The sequence below is a fragment of the Aquila chrysaetos genome, chromosome 1 (genome assembly GCF_900496995.4).
Source record: "Aquila chrysaetos chrysaetos chromosome 1, bAquChr1.4, whole genome shotgun sequence".
Lineage (NCBI taxonomy): Eukaryota > Metazoa > Chordata > Aves > Accipitriformes > Accipitridae > Aquila > Aquila chrysaetos.
In genome coordinates this window covers 83,976,326-84,002,396 of record NC_044004.1, presented here as the reverse complement: position 1 = coordinate 84,002,396, position 26,071 = coordinate 83,976,326, and the positions used below count along the sequence as shown (strand labels likewise).

General features: G+C 42.2%; 1 protein-coding gene across 5 annotated transcripts in view; it reads left to right on the top strand.

Moving 5' to 3' along the window:
• The window catches only part of ANKRD17 (ankyrin repeat domain 17), a 95,475-nt gene that overhangs the window by 7,035 nt on the left and 62,369 nt on the right, over positions 1-26,071 (top strand). For 3 of the 5 annotated variants that reach the window (XM_030032000.2, XM_030031816.2, XM_030031737.2), the window contains exon 1: positions 12,907-13,016. The exons of 1 other annotated variant lie outside the window; for it this stretch is intronic. In XM_030032000.2, the coding sequence (XP_029887860.1) occupies positions 12,984-13,016 (33 nt within the window). In that variant the 5' untranslated portion in view covers positions 12,907-12,983. Of the gene's footprint in view, positions 1-12,906; positions 13,017-16,232; positions 16,257-26,071 lie in introns of those variants that run through there. One more of the 5 variants, XM_041126989.1, reaches the window with a different exon arrangement.

The following is a 26,071-nucleotide window of genomic DNA, read 5'->3' as shown; positions in this document are numbered from 1 at the left end:
TTGTGGTGTTAATCATCAAGAATGGATAACGTGTCCAAATACGCAGCTGTTCAGATGCTAGAAAGCAGAGCTAGAAAGAAGTTTGGAGGCTTAAGAAGTATGACAAAATGTCGCTATTTAGAATATCAGTTTGGGGTTTTGGCCTCCATTCTCCTCAAGTTCAACTTGAAACAGTCAAAAAGTTAAGTGTCTGGATTCTTTTTTTTTTTTTTTTTTTTTTAGGTTAAAATTAAAGGCATCTTTCACACAGTAATATGACTTCTTCCTACTACTAAGGAGGCTACCTCATGTTTAAGCTCAGGTTAGTTTCCCCTTGCCCTAATAAAAAAGGAATGTTTGTTTCTAAGCCTGTACGTCTGTCCTTCTTTGCAGGAACTGTTTTGTGGATTACGGCCTTAGCAGAAGGAGAACATCTGAAACCTCTCTCTAGGGCAGGGAGTAATTCAGAGATAAGAGGACGAAGGTTGTTTTTATCTTCCCAGTTTTTCCCACACGCAAGAATAGAACTAAACTTTATTTACCGAGAAACTGGTGGTCCCTAGTACACCTGTGTCTGGCTGTTATCTGGTGACTCACATGTTTTCCTGCCTCTGAACTTTACCGTTTCAAAACTTTAGCTATTTCTTTCCTTTTGTTCAGTCTTGTCCTGAAATGCTTTGCCAGGGGAATTTTCCTTTTTATGCTGTTCTGCAGGTGTGAGTTGTTCTCCTCCACAGAATGGTGAACAATGCTTTAATGAAGTTTAAAATTTCAAGTCATGATGTGACTTAGGTTTTTTTCCTCAAGTGCTCAGTGTTGTTCAGCCTCTGTGTCAGCGTGGGTACTAATCCCACTGAAGTCAGGGGAATTGAGCTTGTAGGAAGGTTGCAGTGAGCACGCTGCTGCTGAAAGGGGAAAAAGAGAGGAGAGGAAAAAAAAAAAAAAAAAAAGGCATTCATTGCTCCTCCCAGCCACTTGGGTAATGATCTTGTTGAAAAAATCTCAGCAACAGAAAATCATGTTTACAGTTGATCAGTTCCTTGATCCAGTTTGTCAGGCAGTTGCAGAAGGGCTTGTGCTGACACAGCGAAGAGCCAGGAACTTGAGCAGGGAGGAGGGATGAGGACTGCCTTTTTTGGTGGAACTATTCATTTAAATGCCAGTCAAAGAAACACTTGCATTGTCTTAGAGGACTCGAATTGTTAAGAAAGGTACAGATCTGTGAGAATTTTTGTATTAAAGGGCAAAGTAGTCCTCTTGACGCTTTCTTTGGATCTCCTATTTGAAAGTGGCTGGCACAGTCCTGGAAAGATAAATCGCGCAGAAATTTATTCTTGCGTGCTGCTTTAAAACTTGAAAGCTTCTTGAGATAAGATCAGCACTGACTTTTTTTATCTCTGGTATCTGTTAAGGTTCTTGAAAGCAGCCTATTAAGGATACGGAGAAAGAGAGGAACGAGGCGGTATTTTCTTAAAATGTTGCCGCACTTTTGAGTATCACCGTCGCCGCTTTTGCGTCATTTAGTGCGGTGCAGCAAAGGAGTCACTTTGTACACTGACTAGCATAAACTAGTCACGAAGCATAATTGTCATCAGCACGGTAATCGTAATACAAATAACGAAGGTAGTTTAAAGAACAAGAGGGCTTTCAATGTAACAGTCTGCTAGATAGATGAACATATGCCTTCTGTCCGTCTCAGTCGCTAACAGAAGTGAAAGTTGGCATAACAGCATGCTGGTATTTTTGTGAAGCATCAGCTCGATAAAGGATCTCCTCAGTGATAAATATAGTGGCAAACTTTATGTGCTAAACTTTGAAAAAGGGCTTTCCTGAAGCCTGCGTGTGGGGGAAATGTTTATGCTTCTACACAGCTTCTGTGTAACATCGCTCTAAATGTACTTGCGTCTTGGAGTTGAGGTGGGTTTTTAGAAACATGCTAATACGTGCACCGAAGTTGGGTTCTGCAAAAATATTTAGGATATGGGATGGCATAATCTGATGAGTTGATCTAATAGCTTACCTCTGCCAAGAGGGGGGAATCTCTTCCTCTGAGCTAGTCCCAGCTGTGCATTTACGCTGCTTATGTTTTGGCAGCTACCTCTGTAGCAGGTCGCTGGCCTGTGATCTGTCTGAAGGGTGGTAAAGTCGGTACAAAGAGGGAAGGGGGGGAGAGATGTGTGGAGTTGTTTGTTTGTTTTTTCTTTTGAGTCTGGAACTGAGGTGTTACATCAGCTCAGGATGTTGCCTTGTTCACGTGTGTAGGACTTTGTATACCCAAATCTTCAGCTGAGCATTGATGAAACGGCTCTGCCAAGTGGAGTGTTTGTTATGAAAGTTGATATAGACGCTAATTCCTCCTGTGCTTTGGAACTGTTGTGTGCTGTTCGGTCACAGCATTGCTTAGTTACGTCAGTGTATGGCCAAAACCTTGGTTGGGTTGCAAATCTCTGCCTTCAACAATAACTATCAACATTACGGGTTTTGAAGAAGTGTGTGAAGCAGTGCCACCTAGTAGGCGCTAGCTTGATTGAATTAGACTTGAAATAAGGTTAGTAGTAGTGTTGTCAATGAACTTCATTTAAAAATAATATTTTTTACATCTAAAAAAAGAAAATGGCAAATGTTTTCAAGAAAGGCAGGTGTCTTTGGTGGTGGCTTTTGTTGTAATCCAGAGATGGGTATTGCAGAGTATGCAGTCTTTCCAAACCGTTGGACTACTTGTTGATAGAAATAACTTGAGCAATTTATTTTGTAACAGAAGTATAGTGCACGCGGTCTGGGACATATTTAAAATTTTTTTTTTCCACTTTTTGTGAACTTTCAATGCATTTATTAAATTTTGTCATAGTAAAATAATTTATTTAGGCTGTGAGTGTATGATTTAATTTAAATGCCAGTGGAGGGGGAGAGGTTCCGCTATGGGAGCGGAGTGCTGCATGTGTGTTGGGTTGAAAGTGCACCTCAACCTCAGTTGTCAGGGTGGTGAGTGTTGTTTAGCTATGCTGTTAAAGACTGCTGAAGATTTTTGGGTTTTGGAGTCTTAAAAGCCTTTAGGGTTAGTCTTGGGCTAAAATTGGGCTATTACTGTGAGTGCATCTTGAATTGAGAAGGGCAATCAATAGTTTGCGAGTTAATTGTTGTATCTTTCTTCTGGTACTCTGAGATAAACTGACCTTGTGATATTATTTCTGAAGACTCAACAAAGAAGAGATGGGGAACAGGGGTTATTGAACTCCAGTGAACAAGCAGTGTTCAGCTAGAAGTATTTCAATTTGGCAGCTGGTTCAGCTATACTGATAGTAAATGTTGTGAGTTTTGCTATGAGGTCCCCAGTCTGTCTTGATCTTCCAGGTAACTTCAAATGAAACGAGAAGTCAACAACCATATAGAGAACACAAGTGTCTCTCACTGGTTTTATTCAGTTTATGTATTTTTCCTTCTTCAGCCTTTTCTAACAGCTTGATCTCTGGTAAACTCCAGGCTTGGTATTGCTGTCAGGGAATGGAGTAGGTTTTCTAGCTGTTTTAGTCGGTGAACTTGAAGATACTAGCTAAGTAACTCTGATTATTGAGAGCTTTGTAAAAGAAACAAACATAAAGTACATTGTTATGGGTCCTGCTTGTTTCCATAGCAGTTAGGAGAGGTCTCAAAATCTGATACTAGCCAAGTCCAAATTCATTCAGAAGAGCCTACCTGAATGTAGAGCTGTTGAAACAACTGACTGATTCACTGCTGGGAAAAGGCAGACAGGTATGTCCCGATCCAGCAGATCCTGGATTAGAATTTGACATGGAAATACTTCATATCAACGCTCACTTAATTGGATTATTATGCATAGAAGAAAATGATGGTCTAGGCCACTTAAAAAGGAGGAGGAGACTTCGTTCTAGAAAGTGGCTTTTTCTGGTTGAAGGTTTCCTAATTCTTTGTGGGGAATGTATTTGCACTTCAACTATTCAAGAACTTCCAGTGACTTCCAGCTGTTACCTGCAGAAAGTGCTTAGATGTAAAACATTAGACAAGTTCCAATGTATATTCGTATAAGCTTAATGACTGAAGAACTGGAAATAAGGAACTAGTCTCCTGCATGTTGCATTCGGTCCTTTTTATGGTTACTGAGTCTTGCATTATTATTTGTTCGTTGTGTTCTGTGAGTGCGTAGCCAAAATAGCCAGAAATACTTTGTGTTGCAGCAGGTGTAAGACAAAGCGTCTATATTTGGGAGCTTGCATACCAGTATTAACCAGGTGAAAATAAAGAGCCACTTTTCCCGAACTATGCGTGTTCTCCTACTTGCATATCAAATGGAGTGCACAGATAGAGCAAATGTTAAATGAGGATGGTTCTGACCTTGTACTCAAATTTTCACATACTAATGTGAAGATATCTTGGATTAGTAACTATCTTAGAATTTGAGAGGCGTTAGTGTGAATGTTGTTGGACTGTACGTGACTCCTGCGTGTGAGTAATTACTACTCTGTTTAGAGGCTGTCCAAATGCTGCTTACATTATGCATAGCTTTCCTGTCACCAATATTTCACATGTGGAATGAGAAAGGAATATATTTTAATTTGTTGGAAGAAGGAACCTCCCTGTCCCAAATTGCTGTCTTATCTGAACGTGTTCCCCATCTTGTGTTTAGCCCAAAAGCAGATTTCTTTAGTGTGTTGAAAGTTGTTGGACTACAGGCTCGGAACGTAGTATTATCCAGTGAAAACGTGGACTACTTAAAGCGGAGAACTTCAAGTAAGTTCTCTTACAGAAAGCTCCCCTTAGACAAAAAGTTGTGCCAGTAATCTTATGCTTCTGATGAAAAACACTTTTAAAATGCTTGTGTCATGCTACGTAATTTTGTCTCACTTTAGCACCTTTGTGTCAGTTCTGTTTGAATTTGCATTGGGCAGTTCCTCCGTAGCAAAATCGTAGAGGCCCCTCCAATAAGAGAGAAAACACACTGGACAAATGAGAAGGCAGAACTGCAGGAATGGATATTGACTCAGTTGCTTTTTAATGGTGTTCTAGTTTAGTTCATCTTCAGGGTAGTGCTATGGATGAGTAAAGATATTTTCTTTCCTCTTTTTTCTGTGCTTAGATTTGCCTTACAGAATTGAAATTCAAAATAATAGGGCTGATGTAAGCACTTACTGGGGAAGAAGGCTCTTTGCTGTTTAGAAGAGTTTCTCTTGCTCTGTGCCAGAATGCTGCTTACCTACTGCACCATAAAACTCTGTTTAGATGTCAGTTTCATTTAGGCATAGGTAAAGACTTATTTCAGAAATATTTTTAGACTGTGCATCTGCCCTCTGTTTTGAGATTGATGGTATGTTTAAGAGGCTGGTAATAGAATTTAAGACTACTTAACTTATGACTCTTGACTTGAGTGTTGCAATCTTGCTTGAGACAGAGCTAGCTTTTGACATCCCTTGCCTTAGTGTTCCTGGAAAAAGTCCTATAAGCGGAATGCTTTTGCTTTGAGCTTCTGTGTGCTGTCAGTGAACCCTTATAGTTTCCTTAGCTCTCTGGCATTATGTTGCTAACTTTTTTTCAGTTGAAGAAATGATTGCCTTTTTTTATTGACCCTTGAATGAGAAATCTTCTATGAAGTGGTAATGCAGCGTGAATGCGAAATGCCCCAGCTAGTACTGGGAGGAGATAATACCTATTTGAAAAGGATTCTCTGCATATGGAGTCATCATCTTCCCTGATCCCGCCAGAACCTGATAGTTCATGCAAGCTGCCAAGTATACTTTGCCAGCATAGTGTTTCTGTTAAGGGAGAGCAGATCTGAGGAAGGTTGTGCGGAGGGAATCGGGCGGGGTTATTCCATCAGACAGGTCATAAACATCTGAGTCTGTTGTCAACAGGCAGTCTTTAAACCTTTTTAGTTTTATGCAGTCTTTTAAATTGACATAAAAAGCTCAGGATGTGTTTATCTTGGCACTTTCAAAGGTAGTTACGTAGAGACACCTTTCAAAGATACTAGTTTCCTTGGAGCTGTGGAAAATCTATGTCTCAAGAGTAGCATATTAAAGCTCCTTAAAGAATAGAATTTCAACCTCTCTGGCTTTATATGCTTACCAAAACGAGTAAAACTAAATGAGGAGAAAATACTGAATGTGGCAGAAGGGTGTTGAATGCCTTGCTGCTGCCCTAGGCCAAGTGAAAAATATGCTGGACAGAAACGAAAGATCTGTCTTGGGAGAAGGCTTAGTTAGTGAGTGGGAAATTATCTTGGACGGTCAAAAAAGTTGTTGCATAGTTGTTATAGAAGAAAAATATGTGGATTTGTTATGGACGTTTCCTTATCTGTGGGAGGTAATGGAGCTGAAGCGAGGGTGGTGTGATAGTAAGGATGGGCAGCAAGGATCATGCGATTGCAAAACTCGGTGAATGCTCCACTGCAGTTTTTGGCAGAAAAGTCTGGAAATGCTCAGAAAGATACACTGAATTATAGGCATAAGGGAATAAAAATAAATTGGAACAAAAGTATGTCTTAAAACCTGTAGCTTTTTATCAGGTTAAAGCCCATCATCCTCACACGCCCCCACCCCAATAATAAAAATCAAAGGAAGAAAGTAGATTTCTTTGATTTGAAGTTCACTAAAGCACCTATCTGAATGATGTTGTAAATGTAGTCAGGCTGACAACTGCAGAGATGTGATTGCTGTAAGAAGCGAAGAAAAGGAAAATGATAGACTACGTGAAAATAGAAAAAGCAGCGGAGGGCTATGACTTCAGATGGTTCCTGAGGTTTGTTTTTGGACTGACTTGATTTTATGTAATCACTAACCACTGAGGATCAAGAGTAAGGAGTTCGATGAATCTGTCTGGAGAGAGAAGGTGAAACAGTAGGTTTAAAACTTTTTTTTTTTTTTTTTTATAGACATAGAACTAAGGGACCTTACAAAATGCACCAAGTGATGACTGATACAAGTTACTATGAAGTAGAGGTTGTGCTTTTGCAGTATAACAAGATTTTTGTATTTAAAAAAGAAAAGACTTGATATGAGAAGTAGTACAGAAGAACATGTTTAGTGTCTTAGTGGTTATCTGAACCAGCTACTGATATGATGGAGTGATGAAAGGTATATGCACAGGTGGGTATGTAGTTCCTAATGAAGGTTGATAAATACTAGTTCATTTATCTGAAGTAGTGTGTACCCTTAGGGGTGTCTGGGGAAAAGTTCACTTCTGACTTAGCTGTAGAGGGTTTTGAAAAACGTTTATATTTACTCTAAGAGCAGATAGGAAGAAGTTGGCTCAGTCCAGCAAGATGAACGTGGGTAGGAGTATCATAACTTTCTAAAAAGGGAAGAAATGGACCCAACACAAAGCTGAAAGCTTTTATTAGCAGAAGGAGGGGGACATGTGCATTAGCTGGTGGGTAATTGTAGTGTGTCTTTCTGAGTTGTTTACCTGTTAGTGTCTCTCCCAGTTAAGTTAGGTTTCTTGCCTTTTTTTTTTTTTTTTTTTTTCCCCTTTTCCCTGTGCTACCTTTAAGATAATTTTGGTGACTGCATATTGTTTAATCCAGAATAGCTTCACTAACTGCATCTGTTTTCAAGGGACACCAGCTTCCTAGATTTTTATGAGGTTGTTGCATTTAAAGCACTGTTTTGGTGATCTGCTTCTGCAGCCTCTAAGATGGAATAAAGAAAGTCCAGAGTACCAAAAGTCATCCCTTCAGTGTGTAATGACTCGTGAAGACATCTGATTGATTTTTGTGGATTATTCTGTAGGTGATTTCTTGTCTTAGACATGTTTTTTGCTCTTCCCTTAAGCAGTAATAGGAATGCTCTCCCAGTACCAATAATGAAGCTCGGGAGAGAATCTATAATGGGTCAAGTTTCTAGGTGCTTTACTGCTGCTGACTTGGATGTGCTTCTCACCCACGTAGTCTTTCAACACAAGTTTGAAGCAGCCTTTTGAAAAAGCTGTCTGAATATTGTTTGCACCATTGAATGTTTCTCTTGCATACAAACAACTGCTCATCTATCTTACCATGTTTTTTTGTTTCATGTTACGAGAGGAAACTTGGTCATTTGAAAGTTTTAATGATGGAATTTTGCCCTTTGTGGATTAATTGAGTTTTTTCATTTCATGGGTGTTTCTAATCTATGTGAAATGTCAGTCTTCTCTTTGCAAGTGTATCCTGTCATATTCGACTTGTTCAAATATATTTTGTTTGTGGTAGATGCCTCGGTTTTCAAGGTATTCCGTGTGACAGTGGTGGGATTTTTGCCTCTTGGCGCTCTACACGTTGCGGAAAATCGGCATGTCACAAAATTTTGGCTGGAAAGCCACCCTGCTTTTCGGTCTTGACTGTCTCAGGAAATTGTTGCCTCTATCTGAGGTCATCTTGTTAGGGCTTTTACCTACTGCTGGAAAGAGAAATCCTTGGGTAAGCCGTGCTGAAGGGGGTAACCCAGTGATGCTTTGTACTGTATTGAAGGGCTATTTTCAACTCTTCCCCTGCCCCATCTCAAAACGATCCATGTTTTTAGTAATGAGTGCACCTCATGGTTCTGCTGAGTAAGGTGTTAGCATCCGCGTGGGACACGGTTTAAACAACCCAACCTTGACATTGAGCTCTGTGACTCTGGAAACACACAAAAAAGTGTGTTTATGTGCTTTGGGACGGTTGGTGACCAGTACTGCTTGATCAGCTGTAAATAGATAACAATGTGCTTTTGTGATATAAGAGTGGGAATTGTCTGATCAATTGTTCAAATGCTTACATTTCTGGGTGCCAGAATCTGTCTCGGATCAATTGTTAAAATGCTTGTGTTTCAGGGTGACGTAATCTGAGCGATGCCATTTCAAAATTCCTGGTGGCCTGTGAGGTACTGGAAGATGGAACGAAGAGTCTTCTTAAAAACTGTCCTCTAGCTCTTGCGCATTTATAGCTCTGCTATATACTTCATCCTGCATGAACAGCTGTGTTCTTGCGGATGCTTTCATTCTCCCTTTGGTCAAATCATACACTTTCCCCTTAGTTACCAGTGCTGTACGGGGAACGTAGCATAGAACGAACCGACCCTGATTTGTACTCGTCCCCGGCTTTGCCTTTCACAAAATAGTAACTCAGGATTCCCTTTGGTCTAACAGGCTTCAGTGTATCTTGAAATAGGACTTTTTTCCCCATTTTTAAGCAGTGCTGTGCTAAGTTTGTCTCCTCAAGCTGCACTTCAAATGTTTACTCTGCCCCCTTCTGTGTGGGGAACATAAGGGCTTTTCTGCGTTTTCAGGCTTACAGAATGTAAGGGACCATAATAAGAAAACATGATAGATGTGCACAGCTTGGACGGCTGCGTTGGTTTAAGGTACCACTTGTTCAGAAGGCTGCTTTGTAGTAGTGGATAGTAATAGGTGAGAGTACTGACTGGCTCATGCCCTTCAGAGTAAGGCAAAATAAAGATAATGAGCTTTCAAATAGAAGCTGAGATATTTCAAAAAGAGAACATTTTTTTTTTCCTAAAACCTCTTAGTTCATAGTAATTCATAGAGTTGAACTTGAAAGCAAGGAAGAAACGAATTTGTGTTCACCTTTGCAAAACTTGAAGCTACATTTTCTGACCTGTGTTTAAAACCCCAAACTGCACAGTAGAAATAAGAAAGAAATTAATCATGGACATGAAATAGGGTTTTTTGGTTGGTTGGTTTTTTGGCCCCTAGATGCCTCTCTTTCCTGCAGGAACAGAACGGAAGCCTGCATTAAATCCTTTACATTTTACCTAAGATCTCATAGTAGTGGCGTAAAGTGTTGGGAACAGGCTTTTTGGAATTTGGTATTCCAGACTATAAATTTTTTTTAAGTACTAAGTGGAGTAGTGGATATCATTTGGCAAACGAGTGCTTCTTTCGAAGCCTGCATCAGAGGGCTGCAGATGATGGTGAGCCCAGAGAGGGGAGGAGGTGAGGGAACACAGACATGAAGGGGATTGGAGTATTGAGAATTTGAGTGTGAAAGCAAACATATGTTGAGTGTGACTTGCTTTCAGTGGAGTATCTAGCTGGTTAGGTTGTCTGCTGCCCTCATTGCTCACGCGTACAACCTGGCTCCTCGTGGTTTTTCTGATAGTGTAACACAACTTGAGAAGCTCCGAATTATTCTTTTGCTTACGGATTTGTAAATGAAGTTATGTTGTTGCAGACAGAACTCTCTGTTGTTTTCGAAGTGGGATGGGAAAGGGTGCAGCTCTTGAGGTGAGCTTGTTTCTCTTCCTCCTGAAAATCTTGCACTTGTTTTGTAAAAATGGAGATGATGCTATTCAGTTAGCTTTGCATGGAACAGACAACTTCTTTTGTTCCTGTCTTATGCTGTCTTTCCATTTGAAAATGTTTTTGGTGTTGTCGTGTGTAAAGTATCTTAATTTTGGTGCTAAGTTGTGCGTTTTATGCTTTTTTTTTTTTTTTTTGGTGATATAAGGTATCTGTTAATTCCTTCTGATGCTCAGAAGACTGAATAACTGGTCTTCTGAGACATGAGTGTTATGTGGGAGGTGGTAGCTGGGTTTTTTTTTGGTTTGGGTTTTTTTTTAATATAAAGGAATCCTTTAAGTTGGCAGGGATAACTTTGTACTTGGGCTAACATTTGTGTGTAATTGCTAGGTTGCATGTACACAGGATCAGTTGCAAAGGGCTGCTAAGGATATTAGAAATGCTGACCTAAAAGCACTACTCCAGTGGAACCATGGAGTTTTGTCCTGTGATTGTTAGCATGGACAAAAGTTTCCTACAGGAAGTAGGCTGTGACGGGTAGATGTCTGTATGATTCATTTCCCTCAAGACAGCTAAGGCTTCTATGAATATTCTTGAGTATCTAACTTTAGATTGCTGAGCTTTTGCTTCTGTAGGTACACGTACCCAATAAAGTTTGATAGGAAGCCAGGAAGGCATTACTACATTTGATCCTGGAGAAAATACTGTTAAGACAAACCTCAGTGGGTTGAAGTCTATGGTAAATGCTGGAAAATGTTGTCTTGTCTTCACAATTAACGTCCTATAAGGATAAGTCATTAATTTTTTCTTTTTAAGATTGTTTAGAACTTCAAAAAAACCCAAACTGGCTGAATAGCAGACAAAGTAGTAATGGCTGGATTTATCAGTTAACTCTTTCAGTATAGTACCTCTGAAAGGAAACCTGACCATCTGAATAGGCAAAGTTCAGAGCTCACTAAGGTATTTGATGACTAGCATAAAAATTATTCTGTGACATGAATGATGTAGGACATACGAACTTCTGACAACAGGCTCAAGACAAGTTCTGCAGTGTCAAAAATGAACAGCCCGTAGAGGAGGTGCTCCTTGAATGAATTCTGGTAAAACGGTCTAAAAACTGGGGTGTTCCCTAAAGTGGAAAAATAATATGGACTGCCGGAGCAGGTGTAGAGTTTGTCTACAGTGAGAGACTTTCTGATAGGTGAGTAGGATGTATTTCCCATTTTTAGGGGTTAAAGAACAGAAATCTTGGCAGAAGAACGTAGCTGTGCCTACAATTTAGACGGATCAACTAGAAATTCTCTTTGTGATGTTAGTAGTCAGTCTGGTCAGCTTTCTAAAACCAGGTAAGAATATTCTTGCTGTTAAGAGGAGAATATTTGTTACAATTAGAGCGTATTTTGGAAAACTATGATGTTGATTAGAAAAAGTGATTACTACTAGCATTTCTTCAAGTCAAAACGTGAACTTAATTTCTTTGGCCATTAGACACTTTTGTGCTCTGCTAAAATGAGTTTGTGAGAGAGGAGATTTTTGTGGGGTCGACAAGATTTATTATGGTGTGTTTTTTGAACTGGGAAATGAAACATTTTGAGAGCTGCAGATGCGATTGCTCAACGATTTTGACCTGCTATGCGCAAAATGGGTATCACTGTCACCTAATGTTTGAAGGAGCGTGTAAAATTTAATTCTTTTGGTCTGAGTTACCACTTGGTGTTTTGGGTGAAGCAGAGAAGCAGCATGGAGATGATGATGGTGTTTCTCACAGCTACCTTCTGGAGACCTTGCTTCACATGGTCAGTCCCTTTGTTACTGGTGTCGCAGGCTATTTCTGGCATTCTTGCGCCCTGCATCGCCCTCGAGGAGTCGAGGAGAAAAGTCTGGGGTGGTTGGAAACTACTTTTGACAGCGTGGCACTTAAGATGGGTTAGTTGGTTTTAGGAGGTTTTGCTGGATCGGGAAGCCAGATGGTAGCGCAGAAAAAAAATGTGAGCCATGCCATAGCTCTGCTTCACCTAAGGTTTGGTGTTTTGTGGTTTTTTTTTTTTTTTTTGTTTTGTTTTGTTTTGTTTTCCTTTTTGTGAGGAGCGCGCTTTGTTATCGCGAGCGGCTAGGACAGGATGGCAATAAATAAGACTGAAGGAAAACCACCTGCAGCGGATTCGCCAACTTCGGTGGGTCCCTTCGAGCGTCCCCCGCCTTGCTGATGTGCCCCCGGAGGGTTTGTCAGACCCTCTCAGATGGTTTTGTGTGCGAGCCGGGGGGCTCGGAGGGTCAGGCGGTGGGTGAGGAGAAGCGCCGGCCGCCGCACGAACGGCAGGGGAAGGGCGGTGAAATGCGTGATGGAAACCGGAGGAAGGAGCTGGTTTCGTTAGGATTTTTTTTTTTTCTTTTATTTTCTTTATTCTTTCTTCTCTTTTTTTTTTTTTTTTTTTTTGGGATGCTCAGGTGCTCTTTGAAGGGACCAGGGCAGGAGGAGCCGGGCGGAGGCGCTGGCCGGGGGCTGCCGGCGGCGCTGCCCCGGGGACGCCGCCGCCGCACACCCCCGCGCTCGGGTGGTAGGTGCCCGCTCTGCGCGGTGTGGAACAGTCCATTTCCTGTTCCCGTACTGACAGCGGGGGGGGGGGGTGGTTGGAAGCGAGCGTGCTGCTGCTGCTGCTGCTGCCGGGCGGCCGGCAGCCCGTCCGTCCGTCCGTCCCGGCGGCGGCGGAGGGTCGGGAGGGAGGGAGAGGAGAGGAACATGGCCGGGCGGTGAGGCAAAGGCGGAGGCGGCGGCCGCCGCGATGGAGGCGTACGTGTTGGAGGACATCCTGGAGGTAGGGGCGGGAGAGGGCCGCAGAACAAAGGGGTGCGCGGGGTCGGCGGCGGGGCGGGGGGGCGGCGGCGGCGGCCGCCGAGCCCCGGGGAAGCGCCTCGGCGGCGGGGGCCTGCCGGGGGAGACCGGCCTCCCGCCGCAGGGCAGGCGGGTCCCGGCGGCCCCGAGGCCGGCCGGGAGTCGGTTTGGAGGCGGGCGGGCACTCGGGGCCTAGGGTGGGAGCGCGGTGTGCCCGCCGGGGCAGCGGCCGCCCTCCTCCCAGGCCTTGCGCCGGCCGGGTGTCCGCGGGCTGCCTTCGGTTGGGCGGCCGGCGGGGGCCGGACGGCGGCCCTCCGCCTGGTTCGGTGCTCGGGGACGGGGACACAGGGACACGCGAGTGACTGGAGGGGTGCTGGGGGAGGAGGGAAGGCCGCCTGCGCGCCGTGGAGTGTGCTGCTGCGTGATCCGGGAGGGTTTTCTGGAGTCCCTGCGTGTGCTTGGAGCTGACATTGAGGGAAGGCTGCTACAGCTTTCGGCCCTTCTGCAGGACAGCCGGTTGTCATAACTCTCTTTTTGTGTTTTGTTTTTGTTTTTTGTTTGGTTTTTTTTTTTTTTTTTTTGCCAGCGTTCCCGTTGCTTGCACCGAATAGGTGTTAGGCCTGTATAATTTCTCTTACCATCTTTCTGGTCGTCTTAAGCGTGGTCTGCTTTTACTTCCTCTGCAGAAGTAGATCCCGCGTTATGAAATAAATGACACACTCCCTTCTGGCGAGTGAAATGTGAAAATGCTATTTCAGCCAAATGGGGAGAGAGGCCTGCCTAGGAATCGTAAGGTGAAACTTCTGTTCCAAGTGACACAGGTCTCTGCTCCAGATTATATTAGCTGCAGTACTTCAAGGAAGTATCTTCTTTTGTTGTTGTTATTCCTGTGGTTTTTCTGGTTTTGCAAGCAAAAAATATGAGTTCGTTGCCAGTTGACTTTTCAGTATATCTGCATGTACTCTTTATTGTAAATGGAAGCTGCTACCTTATTAGCTGCTGTCAAAATGTAAACAAACCAGTGCTTTCGGTGGCGCTTGTCCGGTAGGTTTTTTCCTTAACGGCCATACTTAGGTTACTCTTTACGTTGCTCTGAAATTTTAAATCAATAGGAATACTTGGTGTTGCTGTTAACTTCCTTGTGAACCTTGGAACTGTTTAACATAATGACATCCAGAATGTTAACACAACTGCTCAGTTTGTGCTTAAGAAACTGGTACAGATGTACAGACAAGATGTCTTTACCAGTATCTGTCTGAGCGGATGGGTTTCTGTGGCGAGGTAGGAAGACCAAAAGTGAACTGGGCTGTCTGCCATCAGACAAATATTTCAGTACTTCACTTGTCTTACTGAATACCGAAAGCTTTTTCTTTTTTTTTTTTTCTTCTTTATTTTAAATACAGTTGTCATATGCAGCTGCATAGTATGTCAAATTGATAAAATACTTGGTATTCATTAATAGTCTTGTTTGGAAAGGCAGGTAGCAAATTAATTTTGTCAGTATAGCAGTATTCGGGGTTTGTACGTGTGAGCTAAGCAATTACATCTTACTTCTCGGAGTAAGATGCGGTGACTTTTCTTTTGATAATTTCATCACACATTTTTTTCCTGGTGACGAGACCAACTGTATGCAGGTAAAACATCTTCAAAAATCAAGTACGGCTTGTCTGACTTTAGGTGCGTGTAAACTATGACTGAATCAGTTGTTCATGAATCTCTGAAATACTCTGGTAGCGGTGGAGGCTATTGGTAATTTCTTAGTGCATCGGTAGAAGCAATGTAATTGTTTTGCGTTCCCAGTACGGGTCCAGAGGTAAAACTTGGTTCCCTCAGAACTTGTTTCTATTGTAGCTTTGAACAGTGTGTTTACAGTGTGTGTCTTATTTTTCCATTTTAGGGCTTTTTTTCTCCCGTGGAGCAGTTTCTGATGTTCGTTCAAAGACAGCAGTGTGAAGATTGGGAGAACTGCTCTTGCTTAGGCAAAAGAATCTATGTCTGGTCTCTGTTTTATTGGACAGACTTTGTACTGCTTAGTATTCAGTTAAATTTGGAGGGATCAGTCCTTGCCTCTTCATAAAATCTTCAAGAATGTTTTCACCTCTAAGTTGGTTATAATTTAAAACAGGGAAAAACGACTTTTTCTGTAGCGTGCTAGTTTATGTTGAGTTACCGTAGAGACTGAGGTTCAAACTGTGTTAGATGTCCTTACCACAAGAAGCGAGTGGGTCCTTCTGGGGCAAAAATCACTTCTGAGTTAAAAAGGTAGATAGTCATCAAGTAATCCATAGTTCACGTGTTCTAGCTTGCCCTAGTGTGAAGGCTACTTCCTTGGGTAGAGGAAGAAACAAGATGAGGTGAAAGCATAGTCTCTGCTTGTTTCATTGCTGAAGTTGCAGGACTCTGTTAGAAATAATTTTTCCCCATGCTTCTTTCCTATCAGAGGATAAAACTAAAATAATTCTTCAGCAAGTTTAACGGAACTGTAGGTGGAAATGGTTGTTAGCCTGGAAGATACCATGCGGCGTCCTGGCTGCTGTGTGTTTAAGCCACTTTCAAAAAAGGTGTACTTAATGCGGAACTTGAGCTGGCTTTGCTACTATCAGCTGAAGATGAACTTTGTTTTGGCTTTCTTACTTGAATCTGGTATTGAAAGTGCTGTGTGGGAATACAGTTGAATAAAATTTAAGTACCGTGGGGTTAATCTGCAGGTTGCTTCTCTCTCATTTGGTTCTTCTGATAACGTGTATCTTGGCCGTACTTCTGTGTTGATGTCTGACTGAACTGACAACAAGGCTTTTTTTGTTGGTATAACCTTTCAGGTTTTGGCTCATCTGTGCTATTGAAGGAATAATTATGCTACAGGAGACCTTAGTATGGTATTCAAAGAGAGACATAAACCCGTAGTCATGTTTTTGACACTTGAGTGAGTCAACAGAAACCTTTTCTCGGTTGGGAGAAAAGGAGGTATGTTTGTCCTGACAGATGAGGATGGGGTCTGTATTGTGGTGTGCTGAACTCGGACTCACAGCACAGAAATGCACGTAGGAAGCTTACGGCAGTAGAGGGGTAAATTTATATTCCCTGTGTTGATTTCTGACTTTTCAAGAGGAGCAACCATGCGTTCTGACCTTCAGATTCTTAGAAATCTTGTTTGTGCTTGACTTAAGAGAAGCAGACTGGAGTATAACGCAAGCCCACATGTGGCAGCTTCTTTATGTCCTTGGTAAGTGCATTCAAAGAAAAAAAAAAAATCCTTTGACTTTCTAGCTTAAATATCTTTCACCTACCTTGAACTGAAACTCAAAATCATTGCTAACAAACCTTCATTTCTTATTGTGATATTGGGAGTATTTCTGAACTGCAGAAGATTTGTTTTAATTTTGTGCTAGAATCATGGGGATATTTTAGTAACCTCTAAGATCGTACTTCAGTTTGTATGTAGCTGCCATTGGTGTCGGTCGGAGGTGAGGTAATATGGAAGGATCATGTATTATACGTTCAATTGTCTAGTCGAGCCACAGTGAGGACAGTGGAGCATAGCTCATGTAGCGACCAAAAGCTTTATATAGAGTGGAGACTACCCTGCTTGAGTACACGGTTGCTTTGTGAAACAATCATGGAAGGAAGAGCAAACACTAAATAGAGTAATGTCTGTAATGCAAGTTTGGAGATCAGAGAGGCCTCTGCAATGCAATTTATTTTATTTTTTTTTTTTAACAGGCCAAGGTTTTAATATTTATAAACACTGTAGTCTCTTGGTCTGAAGATTTAAGTCAGGGTTATATTACAGTATTTCTGGTCTGGGCATTAGTAGCTTTGCCATGTTCCAGCTCTTAAAGAAACGATTCCTTTCGCTATTTTCTTCCCCACAGTTTCTCTTGGTAATCTTGTCTGTTTTACTTTTTGCCTCTTTTCCTGTCTTTTTAAAGAGTTTGCCTATATGAAGTCAGCATTGGCTACTAATGTGCTCCAGCATTTCCTAGTGATTCGTTGCAGTTGTTCATACGTTGTTTGTTAGAACAACGTTGTCTTGATGTGTTATTTTCAAGTAAGTTGAAGCACTGCTGTACTATTCCTTTTATTAAGGCATCATTACTAAGTCTGGGCTGCATTTGGTCCCAACCCCAGCTGATGATACTGGAAGCTTGTGTTCCTGACTGGGTCCAAGGTAGTAGGATTTCTAAGGCTTACTCTCAAGAAATTCTGAGCTAATGTTAACAAGAGGACCCCCACTTAAATGCTGCGAGGTCGTCCCCCGCAACGGTGTTTAAAAGGTTTAGCTGAAGCTGGTGGCAAGGCAGCAAGAACGCAGTACGGAGCACTGTAAGTACATCAAGAGCTGGACTCTGACTTGTTGCGGTGCTGTGAAGTTATGCTGTTGCCTGATAGTCTGACGTAGAAATGACCTTTTTGTCAGAACACGTGTGCTGCCGAAGAGTAGCTACGACCTTCTGTTTTGTTTGTCGTTTGCATCTGGTTAGCGCACTTGAGCCAGTCAATAGCTTGCTGATCGTGCCATAGTTTGCCTAAACTTTAAGAAAAGCAGGTGGTTTTGGTTGCCTTTTCAGGGTGTGGGACTAAATTGTTCTGAGGTGAACTCATGTGCAGGAGCTCTCTGGGTGAGTGAGAACTGAACATAGTTGAATAGGCCTTGTCTGAAGTATTGTTCAGAGAGGAAAACTGGCCTGAAGGAAAGCAAGCTGAACACGCTAACGGAAGAGGTTAATATTCATCAGCCATCTTATATTCAGGAGGTGGCACTAATATCCGTAGCGATGTGCAGTGAAGACGAGTAGGAAGACCGGGATGCCTGAACTTGTACCATATCCTTGCTTGACTGGTAGTATCACATGAGTCTTTTAGGAAATTTTAGAGCAAAAATACTTTTTTGGGTTTTTTTTTGTGGGTTTTTTTTGTGCATATCTTGAATCCGCTGGAGAGAAGATGGGCTTTCTAATCTTACTGGCTGAGATACTTAAGCAGCTTTTTGATCTACTATGCAACTATTTATGTAGTGAAAAACTCTGTGCTGCCGCCTTCTTCCCCTGGCTCGGTGGATTTGACAGAATGTTGTCAGTCTGACTGAGCAGCAGTGATGGCAGTCACCTAGGCCCTGCTAGCTTGTGTGTTTGCAGCTTCACAAAGGTGAGTGGAAACTAGAGTGAAACTGCCTGGCTGGTTCCCAAGGGCTCTTTCTGTATCGTTGTCTAGTGCTTTCAAATAAAACATAGGAAGGTGATTTCCCTTCCCTTGAAAATATTCTCCCCCTAATACTGCCTCCTCTACCCATTTTTTTCTGTGGTGTGAGGCAAAGATCTCGCAGCAAGGGTGTAGGTGTAGTCTTCTAGAAAAGCAAGTCCTGTCTTTGACTGCTGTTACTTTCCCCCTTCCAGTTAATTTGGTAAGACTGTTTTGCAGGGCAAGGAGCTAATTTTCAGCTGCTGGATCTGCGTTCCCCTGTGTGACAGGCAAGAAGTAGAAGCTGGTAGATATGATTTCTTTGGGTCCTAAGCTGTCTGTCCTTGACTTGCAGGAAGAGATTACAAGCTTGATAGTATAATTGGAAACTGTTCTTGTTATTTATGCTTTATTGCTTTATCTTTTTCAGTAACAGTTGTTCTTGATACAATAATATGAAAATTCAATTATCGTGCGAGAAACCTTTAAGGCGATAAGTAACTTCGTACTTGTGTAACTGCAGTTTGAAAGGTCAACATTGTTCACTGGTTGTGTCTGCCAGTGAGCGTCTTGCTCATTGGGACAACTTAACCAAGGCCTTGACTAGCAGGTGGGATCGGATGATCTGCAAAGATCTCTTCCCACCCTTCTGTCTTTTAAGCTGTTGGTTCAAATGAGGTACTTCATCAAAAACAATAAGAGAATTGAGAGGCATGTTTTAGGTGAATTTATTGAGATTTTTTCCCCCATATGTCCTGTCTTTAAACTTCTATAGAAGTGTGTAAAAAGGTTCTTTTCATGCCTAAGGTACTTGTCCCTTTTTTCCTGCATGTGCATAAAATCTCTTCAGATCTTTGCCTTGCTGGAATTTGCTGGCTGTGTTGACTGACAGGAAGTCACATGCTCTAAAGCTGTAACCCACTCTCAAAACAACCTGTTACACTACCTCAGCATCAAAATCACACATGAGAAGGAAATCTGGATAACTGGCTAGTATAAATGTGGTTTTCTGTCACCTTATGGCCACCAACTCCCATGCTGCACAGTTCTTGCGCAGTTTCTTCAATTTCGTTGCGCAGTTTATTCAATTTCATTGCACTTAAAACAGCAACATTCTGTTAGTAGGTGACAGACTTGAACATCTGTGATGTTTTAGGAAGAAATGTGGTGTTCCTGTCTCTCACTGTGGACAAGCGTGTTGTAATAGGAAAAGGAACTTTGTACTAGCAGTTTTATCTGTGATCTGAATATAGCTGAACGTAGTTTGTGCTCGGGGAGGGAAGGAGAAGAAATGAGTTGTGATGCAGCTTGTCCATTTAGCAGCCGATACTGGAGCTATATTTGTGTAAACACTGAATAAATATGCTAAAATACCTTTGTGGAAGAGATGTGATCAGAAGCATTAAGGGGAGAGTAGAAATCAAAATTGTGGTAGTGATTTGAAGGAACTTGGCACACAATTTGAATATCTAGCATGCAAAGAAAGACTCCACTTAAAATTGCTGTCTTTGCTCTGCCCTTAAACCTTGATTTATTTTTTTTAATAGGACCTCTTTTTGACAGGGGGGGGGAGGAAGGTGTATTTGGATTTAGTCAAATACTTGTGCATTGCTGTAGCTACCTTCACAAGTCTGTTAATTTACCATGTGTAAAAACCTTTTCAAATCTGTTCAATATGCAGCAGCTTTCAGTTGGGTGTGCCAAATAGAGCAAAATAAAAATTGTAATTCATTTATTAGGTATGCCTAACAGTAGTTTGTAGTGAAGGAAGAATTCCGTGACTATCAAGCCTGTCAGAATTTTATCCAAATGAGTTGAAATTATTAGAAATAATTCCTGCTGTGCTCAGGTCCCCAGGCAGTAACAATAGGGATTATAATCAGATACTGTAGTGTCTCCTCCTGTAACTTTATCGTCTCGCTTCTCATCCGAAGGGAAGATTGGTAAACTAGGCCATATCAGTTCCTGTACTGAAATGAAAAAAAGACTTCAAGTGTAAATGCCAAAAAAGGAAAGGAGATCTGCATAATGTTTCAGTTTGTTCTGTTTCACTTTTTTGTTGGGCTCAGTTTTTGTCTGTAATCGTGGTTGGTTGTTTTGGGACAGTTGCATAGCTATTTCTCCATTTAATTTTACACGACAAGAATAAACCAGTACCAATAAACAATGCTGGAATGACTCAAAAGTAATTTCAAAGTTCTTGACCTAAGTAGTCATATCTTCCCAGACTATTTTTGGTTAACTTCATGTATGTCTCTACATAATACTTTGAATTGGTTATGCTGCATGATGAGAGATACTGAAGGGAGATTTCAGCAGGATAATTACATGGAGAAAAGTCGATGTTCTCTAAGGACCTCTAGTTTCTACTTTCCCGTCCCTGATACTGATGGGTTAAATTGGATGCAAGCCACAGAACTTTTGGAGGCAGTATACTAGCAAGGTCTTAATTGTCATCTGCGCAGGACAAAAAAAAAGGGGGGGCTTCTATAGTTTGTTATGCAGTTGAATGGCATGTAGCATTTGATTTGCTTGGGATGAACCCTTTTTGCTGATCTTGATGTAAAACACTTCCCTTAAGGAGCTATTCTTCGGTCTCCTGGTTCTGCTGTGACGGTGAATTTTAAGCAGTAGCAGCGTGGCTGGTCTCTTTGTTTCCTCCATTTGGAAGTTAAGGTAGAAGGGAATGGTAGCTAAACCTGCATATGCTAAACAGAATAGCAATTTTACTTAAACGTTGGGGAGGCTGGAAACAAAATGCAGATGTTTGCTATGTCTCAATCTTTTTTTCATTAGTACAAAAATGTTTGAAAACTGTCCTTCTAGTAAGTATTATTTTCCCTGTATTGTATCACTTTTCTTGTTTGTAACGTGCTCTAGTGTCCACGTCTCTTGTCTGTTGGTCACTTAGTGTAGCATGCCTTGACTAAAGGAGCTACCACTTAGTGTCAAGAAGGATCAATAGTTGGGACATGTATAATGTTTCTTTGGGTTTTTTTAGTCCCTGGAATAGCATATTGCGTTCTGACCATGAAGAGGGGGGCAGACTTGTCTTATACTTGCATTGTGTCCTATACAGGGGACTGATGCTCTCATTGCTTTGATGATGGGAAGGGAAAGCTGTGATGAAGCTAAGCTATGCATTGTGTTGCTTGAAGAAAAAAAACTGTTCTAGCGTTCCTGCATTTTGGTTTACATCTCTGCATACAAGTTGATCCTGTATTGCTGTGAACAAGCCTGTGCACACATCACTGTTTCATTCATGCCAAAGGGAATTCTGAGTTGGACTCAAAACAGAATAGCTGTTTGTGCGTTCATCCTGTCCCTCCTCCACATGTCCTTGTTCCCTTCTGCCACTTCATCCTTCATTGCAGAGCACTTGCTTGCTATGGTGAAGAACAGCTGACCAAAACTACTTACAGAAGGGAATGATTTCCTGCCAAATTTGTGTAAGAAAACATGTGGGCAGCTTAAAACTATTTCTGTTTCAAAACCAACTGGTGTTATGCAGTTCAGGCCACTTGCTTACTGTGTTTTATGCTCAGTAGTCACAGTGAATGATAGAATAAATTTGTGTGTCCTTCTGGTGACTGTGGACCTGATGCCTGGAATGCACGCGTCAGAGTATGTGCAAGAGCGATTAGAATTGAGAATCTGAGGATTTTTTTTTAACAGGAGCAATGAGGGAAAAATATGGAGCTTAGGTCAAAACGAGTGGTAGCACTGCTGAGCATCGTTTGTTCATTGAGGGCAGTGAAAATACTGTTTATCTAAAATTGTAATCTTTGTTTTTTCAATATTTTTTTTTCCAAGCCTTCTATTCCCTGGTGTTTTCTTACAGGAGAAAAAAAGCTTCTGGAGGGAGTATAGGTTATACATAGTGGGCAAAACAGGCAGACAGGAGTGGGAGGCAAACAGCTTTTCTTTCTTGCTGTGCTGGGAGAGATGGATGTCTGCCATTGACATGTCTTTTCCTCTAAAGTAGATCCTCATTTTTCTGAGCGCAAGCAAAGAGACAGTCTGCCGCCATCGACGGGACAGATGGGGAGGGGTTGGGAGTGTGTTGTGTGACAGTATTTTTTGTAGTGCCCGACAACATTTCTTCAATCCCTGATGGTATTTTGGACTCTTTGTTTTGACTTGTACCCTTTCCAACGCTGTGGCAGAGAAGGCAGGGAGAGAGCTGGTGGGTGCAGCGGGGTGCACACCTCACCTGAGGCTGAGGCGGCCTCTGCCACGCTTTTTTTCCTATGCTTCATCAGCCCCCTGCGCTACTACCACAAAATCCAATTTTGCTGCCCCAGGGTTGGTATATCATCCTTTAAATGGCTAATTTCAAGTTGGCTGTTGTTACTGAAGCTTTATGCTAACTTCCATATCGGCTTGTATTAAAAAAGAGAAAATGGGATGCTTTGGGGGGAAAACTTAAGTCTTTTACTGGTCAGTATGTTCCACTTAAAAGTGTAGTTTCTGGTATGCACCTTCATTACTGTGCAAGTGGTTTGGTAAAAAGTCTCCGATGGTTATATACAATGATATCGGTATAACTGCCACACGCTTCTCTTACGCCTTTTAACAGCTGATGTAATGGAAGCCTACAGTTTGTGATAGGTGTTCAGATAAGCCCTGAGCACTTTAAGCAGCACGTTAAAGTAAATAACTGGAGTTCTTGCAACACAGTGCTACTAGGTGCAGGTTTGTGAAAAGCGTACCTGTAAAGCCCCAGTGCACAGAGCCATTTTGTGCCTCTTCGGGACAGGTAGTCTTGTACTGCTTCTGGTTCTCCTTCTTGAAGTGGAGTTGGTTTCAGGCAGGACACTATCGAAATACTGCACTTGAGCTATGAGTTGTCCAGGAAGCAGTTAATGTAGATGCCTGGCTTATATTCTTGATCCTGACCAGAGAAAAAAGGGAGGGGGAAGAAGTGTTGTGAGTGTCTTTGCTTCTTCCTTGATGCTAGTCTGATGTTGTACGAGGGTTTTTAAAGCTCTGAGACGCAGCAGTTGGGTGACCCCCCCAGCTGTTCTGACTGATGAAGGCTCTCCTGGTAGTTCTTGGACATGAGAGGCAGTTCAGGGTGCCACTACAGAAGAAAAATTAGAGTTTTTGGTGCAGCAGGGAAATTGATTTTTCCTTAGTTTTCCTGGTAGTTGAACAGCTTTGTGGTTGGGAAGGGGAAGTCTCTGAAGCATGAGGTTTGTGTGCACCCCGGATCCAAACTGAGTAGTAGAGTTTTGAAGTAGACTGCTGTGATGCACAGAGCCTTTTAAGTGTCTGTTGGATTCACAAAGGTTGATCGTGCTTTCACGGAACTGTAGCGTTGTGGGTTCCTTTTCCCACGACAAGAATGTGTGGTATTCATCATTGCTGCGGAGCCGAAGACAACTGGTCCCGCCGGACGGGTGGCGGTGGGTGCTGGTGGTGGGTTTCCACAAATGTTGTCAGGAGGGCCTCCTTCTGTCAGAACACAGAGCTATTACCTTTGAAGTTTTGGGGAAGGGGAGGAGTTTCCTAGAGATGGGGGACATGGTGTTTGAGTTAACAAAGGAGTGCATTAGGCATCAGGAGGTCTGAGGTTTAGTCCCGAGGGGAACAGTAACTTGTTGTGATAATTTCTGCTCCCATTATTTCTCTTGTCCTGTGATCTGATGAATCTGTGTAGCTCAGTATCTGTGTTTGGGGATGAAAATATGTGGGCAAACATGAATCACTTGCCTTCTGATATTGTTGAAACAAAATACCGTTGGCTTAATAGCTTGTCTGCATGTTAGAAGTTTCAGGGAATTGAGGTCTTCCTACATGTGTATTTTGTGGCCAGCACAACAGAGTGGTCTGCTGTTTGGAGGTTTTGTGGTATAAATGAGCATGTGAGCTGCCCTCTGTTTTGGGGTTGAGTTTGGCTTTAAGATCAGAGGTGGGAAACACACAGAAATAAGTCATTTGACAACAGTTAGGGAACAGGAATAAACTCCTAGTGGGAGTTGTAGCTGTTTTACCACTGCTGTAGTCACTTGCAGATGCAGGGAGGAATGAAGCCAAGCTGACTAGGCTAATTGTTGAAAGTTGTGCTGACTGAGAAATGTTTTCTGGCAGATTTAGCGTAGCAAATCTGAAGCATCTCTTTGCGAAGACTGAGAAAGTCGGTGGTTTCCCTCTTCCTAACCTTGCAAATGGAGCATGCTCTGTCAGTGAAAACTCACCATGTAGCAGTGTTAGTGGAGGCTTTCTTTTTGCAAATTTATTTTGAATGGACATACGATTCCGGTGTTTTATATTGTACGTAATGAGGGATAGGAGGGTGGTCTTGCCTGTGATTGGCATGAATAGCTGTAAATGCTTGTCCTCTTTCATCTGAATCTGCATAGTTTGCTAAGTTTGACAGCTTCCTTGGCGTGGACTACAGAGGAGCTGCTTTGGGTCAACTGAGGCCTGGCCTCATTGCAAGAAATAAGCGTGTGTTTAAATCTGAGAGAAATGCTCTTGTGTTAACAGACTTCAACTATGCTGTTAGAAAATCTGGATGAAGGCAAGGGTCCGCAGCACTGTTTCGGCGTAGGGCTTTATTGCTGCTAGCTTTGTCTACACTGAAGTTATGATGTTGTGTTTCCATTGTTCAGCTGTGCTGATCTACAGTCCTTAGAATAACAACTTGTTTCAGCTGGAAATGGATGGGTGTGCACAGTTCTGAACTGAAATGTCAACAGAGTGCATCGGGCCAGTGAAATGGAAGAGGTGAAAAATATTCCAGAAAAAGCGCTTGTGAGAAGTTGGGCCACCTTTAGTTGTGCTAAGCTGCTCTAAACTCCCTTCTCAAAGGATTAGTTAAGGGTCTTGATCTGTTACAACAAAGCCTGAGAGTGACAGAGAAATGGCTGCTTATTGAGCTGTGAAAAGAAAGCTCAAGATACTTCTCCTCCAAGACTCTGCAGGCAACAAACATGCAGACAAGCCCCCTGAAGTTAACCAGTGATAAAGATAATAAATTATCATTGGGAGTTCAAGCTTGGCTCTTGTAGAGATAGCAGAATTGAAACGATGCATTTGTGCTTTTAACAGCTCAGGATTTTATTTTATTTTTTTTAAGTTTTCACTTTTTTCTTAGGTGTTATTTAAAAGGAGGATGCTTCAAGGTTCTAAATCAGTTGATGTGGATCTGTCACTGTAGCAAGGCGCTTCATTGTGGGCTTGGAAATGCTTGTATTGAGAAAGGATCTGTTAAATCTATCCTCGGAGTATACAGTCAAGGCAAAAGGTGAGTCCAGTGGAAATGGAATGGGACCAACTGTTAGAGAAGGATTTTCTCTTTCTAGTGAGCTCACCTTCCTTAAACAAGGCTGAAGAGAATAATTAGTCCCTTGAAAATAGGTCAGTGAGGAATAGGACGTAACAGTGCACGGTAGGACTGCTTAGTCCTTTTTCAGTAGTGCACACATTGTACAGAGATGCTAGCGTTACTGTGAATCGAGGTGCTCTTCAGGTAGACATCCAAAACCTTTTGTTAAGAGCAGAGTCATGCTTAATGTACTTGCCCATTTTTACATGCTGAAGAGACTTTCATACAGCTGTGTTGTTCTGTATTCCTTATTTTCTCTGTGTTCCTTAGTTCTTACTACTAGATCCATCGAAGGTGGCCATGTCATGATGAGGGGTTAGTCTGAGTCTGTGGTGGTGGTCCTCAGGATGTGCTTGAAGTGCAAGCTTATCTAGAGAGATTTGCAGTCCTTGAGTTGTCCTTCAGCAGGAGGAGAGATGGGAAAACTCTAAAATGCCATTTATATAGCTCAGAAGGCCTGTCTTAAAGAGCCTGCGATACAGTCTAGGTGGAGCATTGGCTAGGTGGTCAGAGGCTGCATAACCCCT